The sequence below is a fragment of the Squalius cephalus genome, assembly GCF_949319135.1.
Source record: "Squalius cephalus genome assembly, chromosome: 5".
Taxonomy (NCBI): Eukaryota; Metazoa; Chordata; class Actinopteri; order Cypriniformes; family Leuciscidae; genus Squalius; species Squalius cephalus.
Window position 1 is genome coordinate 35,107,809 of NC_137126.1, and position 12,064 is coordinate 35,119,872.

General features: G+C 39.2%; 1 protein-coding gene across 4 annotated transcripts in view; it reads right to left on the bottom strand.

Moving 5' to 3' along the window:
* unc5db (unc-5 netrin receptor Db) overlaps nt 1-12,064 on the bottom strand; it is a 178,380-nt gene that overhangs the window by 32,767 nt on the left and 133,549 nt on the right. For all 4 annotated transcript variants that reach the window (XM_079872309.1, XM_079872308.1, XM_079872311.1 and 1 more), the window contains exons 3-4: nt 6,836-6,979; nt 4,092-4,195 (exon numbers count right to left, since the gene is read on the bottom strand). In XM_079872309.1, coding sequence (XP_079728435.1) covers nt 4,092-4,195; nt 6,836-6,979 — 248 coding nt within the window. The remainder of the gene's footprint in view (nt 1-4,091; nt 4,196-6,835; nt 6,980-12,064) is intronic.

The window sequence follows — 12,064 nt, forward strand, 5'->3', positions numbered from 1 at the left end:
ATGCAACTACCATTTTTTACAGAGACAGAGGCCATTTCCATTGACATGTATGCCAACATAAAACATTCACTAGCAAGCATAGTTTAACTTTCCATCATGCAGGATTTATTGGACTTTTTGGATGAGTGTGATTAATAATTTAATTCCAATGTTTATATAAATTAACACTAAGAACATCTTTGATTTTCTTTTTCATTGTACTGTATATCTAAAACACATTTCAAAATTCAAGAGTGATTGTGCTTGGCATTCCACATGCCTATATATTACAGCCAATCAATTTTTGCAAAATAGTCTTGATCACTCTAAATCAGCAATCATCTCTGAAATGGTGTGCAGTCCGAAATAGTGAGGTCAGTTCATGGGTGGATGTGATCCCAGTAATTCAAGTCATCCCAGTTAAATTAATGCCTGCGGTCTCAATCCACAAATTAATTCTATTTGCACAGACTCAGTTTTCTTATTCTCATCATCTCAATTTCAGAGTCAAATTCCAATTTATACCCAAGCTTTGATATCCCTTGATGCACTTTGAATTAATTATGATTCTTAAAATAACACACACACACACACACACACACACACACACACACACACACACACACACACACACACACACACACACACACACAGAATAAGCCCCAGACCTGGCAAACACAGAGGAAAATGCTGTGCAAACACTCTAGGACTATGTTGGTCAATAATACAGAAGTAAAGGCAACCACAAGCATAAAGCACAGAGTTGTCCCTTTCATCCTCTCCTCAACACACAACCACATTACCATTCTTTCCAGATCAGCCTTATCACAGCTAAACACATAGAGACAGGATACCACCCAGCTCCGACCGGCCTGTAATTGGCTTGTTAGATCATGGGGATCATCACTCACTTTCATGGTGGCTGGAAATGGACAGGAGAGAGAAAAAGCAGGAAACAGGTAGGAACACATGAAGTGAGTGCTGAGCTATCGCTTTTTGAATGGAATGAAGCACTTAATGGTGCTAAGAAAACTTAATGGTGATCTCAATTATGTTTCATTGAAGTATCAACTTGGTCCCAGATGTTTTTCCTAAAAATCCTTATGAGAAATACAATTAGACACAAATGAGACAATGATTATCACGCAGAAAAGTTTATAGAGCTATAAATGTGAATCGCAAAGGCTCAGATAATTTGGCCTTAGAAGAATTTGATGAGTTCATGTCGAAATATCTGACTTTTGATTGCAAACGCTGGTATTTTGACAAATTATTTTAAGAGATTTTTTTTTTTAAAACCTTTATATGAGGAACATGCAGCATGATCTTTTCTTACAAGCAAAATATTTAAAAATATCTATTTATACAAATGTAACTGTTTTCCCCTATGGGATCCTCTTAAAGATTTCTAAGTCAATAGCGGGTAAAGAAAACACAGTAAAAGGGAAGGTGTGAGCATTTTCTGGTCTAACTTAAAATCAATACGTGTATTTCACAAAAAAGTTTGGGAGCAAAATCTCTCTTGGCCAAATTAACACTATTCCTCAGTAGCAAATTCAGAGTGCGTAATCTCATTAAGAAGATTTTTATGATGACAGAGTCTACACCAACTATGCAGAATGGCTTAAGTAGCTCTCTGGGGAAACCCATTTATAGTTACAGTTTAGCTGTAAAACGGAAAACTTGTTCTTTCTAAAAGGTAATTTCAGAGTTTTTTTTTTATGTTTAAGTTGTAATTACCGCAGTGCTAAGAAGCCCCCCCTGCGTAGACACAGGATCATCTCACAGTTTAATTCACCACTCAGATTCAACACATTAATACTGCTTCTATTTAAAAGGAAAACACACCCCTTTAAAGGAATAGATAACCACCAAAATAAAGATGTCATATTTTACACTCATTCTAACCCTGTGTTATTTTTGCACTTCACAAAAAGGAGACATTAGGCAGCAGAATGTCCAAGCTTTTGTGTTCCATACATTGAATGTTGATGGTCACTGTAGAAATGACAAAGCACAAATTACCATAAAAAGCTAGCTGTATCACATTTGAAGGCCTATATAATTTATCAACTTGAGCAAAACCTGTCTATCTACATGTCTTCCTTTGTCTGATTGATAGTTTACATTCTACATTATACATTATACTAAAAGGCTTTTAGTATAAATCTAAAAACATTCAAGTCATGGTTACACATGTCTTTTTGCTCTGAAATATTTAAAGATTTTTATAAAGATAACTTTTATATTGTTAGATACTGTATATATTACAATATGAACACTATACTGGAATGAAGCAACTTAAGTTTACTTGATTATTCATGCATAATGTTTTAGAAAAGTCAGGTTAAAAACGTGAATATCAAATATGATACATCAGGATTTTGAGGTACGTTTATTTGTACATCTCTCAATCACCATTGTGTTTCGTTGCATTATATGCTTTGTAGAATATATATATATATATTCTAAATATTACTACTGCTTTATAAGCCTGATAGCTTTGTGTGAAGAGAGGGAAGATTATCATTATCAATGAATAAGGGCTTAAATTTCAGTCTCTTCCTCACACAAAGTATTATATGAAGAAGATATAGTACAGAATACTTACAATATAGTCATCTTGATCAATTTTATTATGCTTTTTGTCTGTTTTTGGAGCTGGGCTGTATAAAACACCATACACTTTTGTAGTATAAAATAAAGCCGCTCAGACAATTTGCCTAATAAGAATGCATGCACAGTAACAATGACCAGCAACCACATTTACTTCAAAACACAATGGTATTTGTTTACTTATTAGAACAAAGATCAGGCTGGTTAATTATCCTAAGAGCCAACAGTGATGACAAACTGACTCTATCCAGAAAAATGTGTCTCATTAGCTTTGTGACCACAGAAATCCTACAGAGCATTTCTCAGAGGGGGTGTTTATGACAGTTTAAAACCACAAACACAGTCCACTAGGACAGAGCAAAAGAGAAGGTGAGAGAGAAAGAGAGAGAGAGAGTTAGCATCCAGCATGCTGGTAAAATGAAGCCATATAAATCTTTGCACTCCCCCTCACAGCTTAGATTTAAATTTTTCATGGCAGAGGTGTGCTGGAATGGACCCGATCGCCGATTGCTGGTCTGCACTCTACATTATTCACTAGCCCCTCTTATAGCTGACTTCATTTATGTTGACAAAGTACTTGAAGGGAGATTCTTGTCTTCCCAGATTTCCTCAGTTTCTGTCCAGCATGCACTCGAATAGACAGACGCTGGCAGAGCTCTTCCATTTCATCACTGAATCATTCACAAAGCATTGGTGGCTGCCAAGAACCAAATCCTACTATAATCACACACACACACGTATATGGATATATCGCCTGCTCATAACCAATGATATGTGGACCTGTCGTTTTTGTCCCTTACTTGACCCTTGACTGCACACGAATGTGCATTAAACTGAAATCAATCCATCAAATTTGATGACAACAGTCAGTGCACTGTAAGTTGATGTTCTCTTTAGCGGGATAGTTCGCTAAAAAATTAAATCTGTCCATCAATTACTTACCCGGCCTCATGTCATTCCAAACCTGTATGACTTACTTCCTTGTGTGGAGCAGGATAGGAGATATTATTGAAAATAATTAGTTTTTTTTTGTCCATTCAATTAAAGTGAATATGGTCCTATATTTTTTAGACCCCATTGACTTTTTTATATTGACCAAAATAGTTTATTTAAAATATCTGTATGACTTTCTTTTTCACGTAAAACTCAAATGAAGATAGTTTGAAAAATATCACAGTGTTTGTTCCAACAATGAAAGTCAATATGATCCTATGTTGTTTTGGACCCCATTGACTTTCAATATAAATGGGCCAAAGCAGTTCTTTAAAATATCTTCTTTTGTGTTCCACAGAAGAAAGAAGTCATACAGGTATGTAACGGCATGAGGCATGAGTAAATTACAATTATCTGGATGAACAAGCACAGAAACAGGCATCGCTTAGTATAGATGTTTAAAAGCGCTGATGCTCTTTTCCAGTCAGCAGAGAGCATGTACTGCCCTTCCCAGATATCCTCCCTGTGGGAATGATGTCAGAGGCTGTGAGGACGGGTCTTACCTCTGCCATGGGCACTCCCTCTGGGGGACGGCAATGCAGCACAATCATGCCCTTGATTGGCACTTCCTTCCCTTGAGGATCCTGCTCGAAGTTTTTGCGAAGGTCTGTTTGAAAAGATAAGAGGCAGCTGTCACAGCGGGCAGAGTCCGAGCCGATATTTGGCCTATCTATGCCAATCGCTTTCACCGCTCAGCATGCTGCACTCTCTATGCCCCCTGCCTTTCGTTTTGGCAACCTTAGAAAGGCAGGGTAAAAGAGCTGCAGAGTGCAGACATTCTCAAGTGTGCTCCGGCCATCTGCTAGAGTTGCAGGTGTCATTGGTTCAGTTCAGTTGGACAGTTCTGCCTCATCCTCACTGTGCTTATACAGAAATAGATTTTTTTTTATGTACAATGCAAAAAAAATCTTTCAATTTGTAGAAAGAAAACACTAGAAAAAATGTCAAAAAATGGTCCAGCTTCAGGTAGGATAAAAATAATGCTCCCTGTATTCAAGTGGAATAAAGTTGTGAATTGATATAATGATACAATATAATAATTCTTAAAAACAATAATAAATGATAATGATGATCACAGCATATAATAATAAAAACTAAATAAAGCTGTTAATATAAATATGCCTTCAGATTTAACACATTAAGTGAATTAAGGAAAAAAATTGTAAACAGAAAACAGATTCTTGCCCCTTTTACATCTATGTGTTTATATTACATTACAGAAAAAACACATGTGGTTACATGTGGAACACATGTGAAACGCATACTTTGCAGATGGGAAACATGTGGTTTTGGAACAGTTCCCATGTGATCACATGTGGTGACATGTTAGGTGTGTTTGACTTCAGCTGCGGCTGGATGTACCCGATCTGCGAGAGTTTCCGCGTGCAGTCGGGGAGGAGCTGAAAACGGAGACGTGAAGTCGGACACTTTCTGCTCCCGTAGTGATGCTCGTGCTGTGTTTGCATACTTTAAATTCAATATTTGTCAAATACACAGATGTTTCAGAGACATTTTCATTGTACAGCTTAATACAGCATCTGTTTGTACAAGAATAAAGTTCAACATAATACTATTATATATACTATTATATACTATTTAAATACCGTTGTAGTGGGGTCTATTTTTTTGTATCAGTTTTTTTTTTTTTTTTGATAAACGACACAATATAATATCGCTACTACATGATAACTTTTACTGTTATGAAAATAGATATTTGCGAGCATTAGTGGAACTGAAGGTGTCAGAATAAATACGAAACACACATGATCGTAGTCATGTGACAAATCGTGGAACAGCTGTGTCGTCATCAGAGCTCGTGCAGCCGCTCTTGAGAAGCTGCGCAGGCTGAGTCTGTTCTCGAATCGCTCTCGCGATACTTTGATGCCATACGTCACAGTCACATGGCATCGGCGTGGTCTGAAGTTGGACAAAATTCCTAACCGCCATGCACTGCTTCAAGTCAGCAGCCAATCGGTCTGCACAACGCTGCATGAAGTCGAACAAGCCTGTTGTCAACATGATGTGGAAAACGTGATCACGTGTAGTTTTGCAAGCTTTTATCTAAATCAGTTTCAAGAGACAAAATGCTAAAGGAGAAAAAAAATCTGATTGTTTAAAAGATTTGTTAAATACAAGGGGTATTTTCGAACTTTTTGATACCCAAGACCAGGGTCCGAAATTAACTTTTTGGCTCACCTGCCACGGGGACTGGTAGATGAAAAAATCCACCGGCCAAGCATATTTTTTACCGGCCAAAATAATAAACAGCCTTTTTTGTCACATATACATTCATTTCAGTACATTTAATTGAGATTATAAGGTATTATGTTGAATACAAACATAAAAAATTGTCCAGAGCAAAATTTGAAATGTATAATAAAAAAAAAAATCTATATATTGATCAAAATGAGAGAAATACATGAAATATTACTATCATTGGGGTGAAATAAAAACATTTTTTTGTCAGTTTTGTTACCTGACTCATGTGGAAGAGAAGGCAGAACGTACTCAGTTACTTGCGTAACCTCAATTCCCTGAGAGATAAGGGAACGAGAATTGCGTTGCAAATGCTATGAGAAAACTCCTTTTCTCGAGAAAAGAATGGCCATGGTGTGTAAAGCAGAAGCAGCCTGGCCAGCGGCGGAGTATGGACGATCCGCGAGTGCTGAAGACGTTGTTCTGCACGGCTTTGCGTGGGCTTTGCTCTCCAACTGCCAGCAGTGGGAGGACACAAATGGGCAGCGACCGCTTCTTCCAGTGGCGGGAGCTTCACATATCCTTTTTCCTCAGCAGCGTCAACAGATGAGAGCGTTAAGAGGCAGAAGAGCGTGTGCGCGCTGAAAAGGGCGCGCTGAATATTTCATATTTTGGTATGAACATTCACCCGCCAGTGTGGCGGATAGCCTTTTGAGATTTACTCGCCAAACGGAAAATCTACCCGCATTTGGCGCTTGGCGAGTGTTAATTTCGGACCCTGCCCAAGACCCTCAAGTGCATTAAATTATATCTTCGCATTTGTCTTTTTCTATACACTAGAGTTGTTCAGATGCATAAACCTTTAAAAAAAACATACTTTGTTTTTATTTCTTATTTAAAAACTAGCACTGTCAATACAAAAATTGCAAAATACAACAAAAATAACATTGAATATAGTATTCTTCATTTTGTTTTGACATCCTTAAAAACATTTTTTTATTATTTTCCCCAATTGGAAACCACTAATGGTCCCCTGACCTAGCATACTCACAGGCTATCCTCACTGTGGCCTTACGGCTCTTCGAGGTTCCTAGGTGACTCCAGGCCACACACAGGCACCAGTAGTCTTCTGGACCATGGAAATCCTCCACCTGCTGCCTAGTAACATTGATCGTCACTTCGCGGATTTTCAGCCCTGTATAGCAAGAAACAGAAAGCATTAACTTCTTCATCTGAATTCACTTCAGGTCAAAGCCCATTAGGTATTGATTTCCAGTGTTTGGTCACTTCAGTCAGGGTCCTTAATGTCGATTGACTGTAAGAATATACGCTGGGTGTCAGAAGGATGAAAGGGTGCCAGAATTCACTGAATTCTGAAACTGAAGTTTAAAAATATCTTATGCATTGTTATTCTTTTTTTTTTTTAAATCAGTGAAAAATGTAATGGCCTCTGGTTGCTTTTCCATTCATGAGCTGCCCTACATAACTCCAGTTTCATGTCTCTCTGCTCCAAGTTTTTGAGTGCATTACAGAAAGAAAGAAAAAAAAAACTTTTTTTTTTCTCCCTCTCCCAGGAGGCCCTTCCTTGTTGTCTGTGCCACAGATCGTTAGCTAGATGAAAATAGCTAGCTGAAGTTGCATTAGCCTAAAAGCACAAGAGCCAGGGACGCTTGTTACCCCTGAGGCTTCATTTTAGACAAATATCTTCAGATGAGAATGTCACAACCTGAACTCTTCAAACTCTCAAATCTATGATTGTTAAAACTAAGGCCATACAATTTAATGTTCCTTGACTTTCAAAATGTCTGACTTTCCTGTTGTGAACCTGAAGTCACTCTTTGCATATTTGTTGCATTAGTAAAGGCTTTCACTGTTAATCAGTTTTATCTTCTACATTTTTCCTACAGTACGCCTATACCCTACAGACTTTACAAAATAGTACAAATGGAATGTTATGCTATATGTTGAGAACCACGATATCCAATCCAGATTGTTTGCTCCTCCACTTTAATGCACTCCACTTGTTCAAAAATAACTATCAACTATGTAATCTGGAATGCTCCTGTACCATATGTCTCCTAACAACAGTGCCAGAACACTTTAACCAAATAAATATCAAATAAATCTGAAAGTGCCTGCCAACTATACAGGGATTACTATTGCTGCTCAAAGATAAAAGGATGGCATGCATTTTATGTAAACAGATCAGTTCAAGAAGGCACAGCTCATTTTGAAACAATTTTCTTCTTGTGAGATTAGGATGAGCCCCAGTGCGGGGGGATAAACAGAAGAAATAATGCTGACACTGCATTCTGAATTTTGCCCTAGAAGATGGCAGCAAAGAAGACCAAACAAACATGATACTTCTCATCCGGAAGTGTTTAAAATCCTCACTTTTCCTCTCTCAAACTATATAGCCGGATATTGTGGTTCTCCTTAAAACCAACACTACTGTTCAAAAAGGTGTTTTTTTTTGTGTGTGTGTGTGTGTGTGTGTGTGTGTGTGTGTGTGTGTGTGTGTGTGAAAAATTAATACTTTTATTCAGCAAGGACACATTAAATTAATCAAAAGGGATAGTTAACACATTTATAAATGTTACAAAGATTTATATTTCAAATGAATTCTTTTCTGTTTCCTGTTCTTTCTAACTTTCTATTCATCGAAGAATTCTGAAAACAGTTTCCACAAAATTTTAAGCAGCACAACTGTTTTCAACATTGATAATATTAGGAAATGTTTCTTGAGCACCAGATCAATTATTGATCTGGCGCTCAAGAAACATTTCCTATTAGAATGATTTCTGAAGGATCATGTGACACTGAAGACTTGAGTACTGATGCTGAAAATTCAGCTTTGCCATCACAGAAATAAATTATATTTTAAAATATATTAAAATAAAATGTTATTTTATTACGAAGTTACGACTGTAACCTTGGTTCCCTGAAGAGGAACTATAAGGCCTGCCCAAACAAAGCAGCGCTAGCTTCTTAAGGTCTGAGCAAGTCACTTACAGGCACGTAGGAGATATGGCAGGTGACGCAGCGTCTCGTTCCTTCTTCAGGGAACCGAGATTACAGTCGTAACCGAGGTGTTTCCTTTCAAGGGAACTTGCGCTGCGTCGACTGACGCTAAGGAAACTTCTATAAACGTCTATATTTTAAAATATATTCAAATAAAATGTTATTTTATTGTAACAATATTTCACAATATTATTGTTTTACTGTATTTTTGATCAAATAAATGTAACCTTGTTGAGCATGAGAGACTAAAAAAACAAAAAACAAAGTGTGTGTCAATGTACAACAAAGAGGATTTCAGACCTGAAAAACATTGGTGTGATTGCAAAAGAGGAATAACATTGTTATCGAGGCAGCTAAAACAATGCAAATCAGATGGGACTTCTGCCTCTTTACTGGTGACGTTTCGGCAGATCTCGGGGCAACTTTGAACAGTTAGATACTGGTGCAAAAAGCATTATATAAGTGGCATATCTGGTTGGTTGTTGAGGACAAATATCGCAATAATAATGGGTGACTAGACTGTTGGACAAGAAAGTTTCTATATCAATTTTTTTTATTTTTTTTATTTTTTTTATGAATATTTTTTTTTGCAGTGGAAGGGATGAAGCTTCTCAGAGAGGGGTTTAGCATGCTGGCAGTGTCTGCACTTTAGAGTTTAGTAACAGTAACTGCCAGACTGTCAGCACACTAAATCCCTCTCTATATTCATCCCCTTTAAAGCACCACTGCTCCAGCCATCAAAGCACTACTTTTGCAACAAATTCACCGTCCTCAACCAAAAAAAACATAGACAATCCCTGCTGAAAAATCCAGCATAAACCAGCATGGATTCCATGGTGGTCCAGGCTGGTTTATGATGGTATAAGTGCTGGTCCAGGCTGGTTTATGCATGTATAGTGCTGGTCTAGCTGGTGGACCAACATATTTATGCTCTCAAGCTAAACTGAGCTGGTTACGCTGTTTCACCAGCATGGTCTTGCGGGGTTGAGTATGAGTATAGCCAGTATGCAAGCAGTGTTTTGGAGACAAGTATTGTTTTTGCTTACATATTCAACAATTTAATTATGTAAAGGAAAAAAACAATAAATATAAGATTAAAACATATTATTGAATTATTTGATTATAATTTTGTACAAATTTTTTTTTTTTTACAAAGTTGTTTAATCATCCTTTGGTGAGATATTGATTTAATTTGTAGTTGATGTCATCTAAGGCTGTGTGGCTGTAAGTAAGTTGTAGTTATTGTGTTTCTGTTCATCTTATCTTCAGTGATTCTGCTTACTACAGTGTCATCACTAATGCTCAATCATCACTTGTAGAGTGAATCTACTTTATTTCACTACTTTATAAGTAAATTCTAAGCACAAAACTTCACAAGTTTTGTTGTGGTCGTACTGGAATTATTCCAGCACCCAAAAGACAACATATGCTGGTCCACCAGCATTGCAGCATCCCATGCTGAGATCCAGCAAACCAGCAACCAGCATCCCATAATGGGGACCTTTCAAGGGAACTCGCACTGCGTCGATTGACTCTAAGGGAACGCTTTGCATGATGATGTCTTGAAGCACATGTAAAATCAGTCCAATGGTGTGGGGGAACATCAGAGGCGGGTGACTTCATGAACCAGGAAACTATAAGGCCTGCCCAAACAAAGCAGCGCTAGCTTTTTAAGGTCTGAGAAAGTTGCTTACAGGCACGTAGGAGATATGGCAGGTGACGCAGTGTCTCGTTCCTTCTTCAGGGAACCGAGGTTACAGTCGTAACCGAGGTGTTCCCATTCAAGGGAACTTGCGCTGCGTCGATTGACGCTAAGGCATACCTGTCAACACTCCCGTTTTTCCCGGGTTTCTCCCGTTTTTTAGCCCTATCTCCCAGACCCCTCTGGTTTGTTATTACTCCCGGGAAACTCCCGTAATTTGCATGGCCCAAACTCCTTTATGAATAATCGGACCAATATCTTTGTCTAATGTTGACCAGTTGCCAGATCAATGCATTATATTCACACAATCCACACACCATATACAATTTCAACCCGTTTGTAACCTCAACCTGGCAACCTATAACCCAGTTGCGCAGTCACAGAAAGTATAACCCGAAAGCGAGCCGATAGACATGGCAGGTGAAGGCAGGGCCGGATTAGCCATTAGGGCAACTGGTCACTTGCCCAGGGGCACATGACATCTAAGGGGCTCTGACAGGTAGGAGGAAATACACAGAAATTTTTCAATTCTGACAAACCAGTCCTCGGATCTGATCTGTGGCACGATTTGTCTCAGTGTTAACATTTTGAACTTTAGCTGCTGGATTTTGTTGTTGTTGTGCAATCAGTCCGACGCCCTGTAACGGCGAACCGGAAGGTAACCACCGAACTGACTGCTCTGGGATCCTCCTCGGAGGGGGCGGGCATCCCAGAACCACTACGTTTCCGGGTGGACCCTGAGATATGTGCTCGCCGGAGACCGCTGCGCCCTGAAGCACACGAGGTGTATAACGGTATCCTGAGGGCACCGCATAATGAGGTGTTGACCGCTCTGCTTCGGGGGGGACTGCCCTCATTGGCCTGTACCCTTGGACGTCAGGACCTTTTCCCCGCAGCCTTCTTAGAAATAATGACGTCCTCAGATCCGTCATACCCTTTGAAGGCTGCGCTTGAGAGCGTGTCCCCAGTCTTTTTGTGGGGGAGCACAGGAAGTAACACATGCTTTTGTGTGGCACGGTGTGAGGAGCTGGCATTTGATGTTTGGGGCTGCTCCCGCTTAGCAGCCCCGGAGACATGTGTGTGGCGGGGGAGGAGTTTCTGGAATGCAGCCGCCTGTTTAGCTGACTCCTGAAACCTCTCGACAACTGAATTCACTGCGTTGCCAAAGAGGCCAGACGGTGACAGAGGTGCATCCATTAAAATTTTTTTATCCTTTTCTTTATATTACTCAAATTGAGCCAGAGATGTCTCTCAGTGGCCACCAGGGCTGCCATAGAACGGCCGATAGTTTTCATAACCGATAGGTCTCATAACAATTCAGCCTGGTAAGCCTGCAGCAGTGACATTGTATGGAGGCACGCTGCAGCCTGACCAGCAGCTGAATAAGCCATACCCACCAAAGCAGATGTTGCTCTAACTGGCTAGGTGGGTAATACCAAGCCTTAAGGGAAGATGCTGATTCAGGGGAGAGATAGCTCACGAGCGTCTCTTCCACATTTGGCATCTTCCCATAACCGTGATCTTTATAGTTAGAGATAGAGGAATAGTGTGATGTTT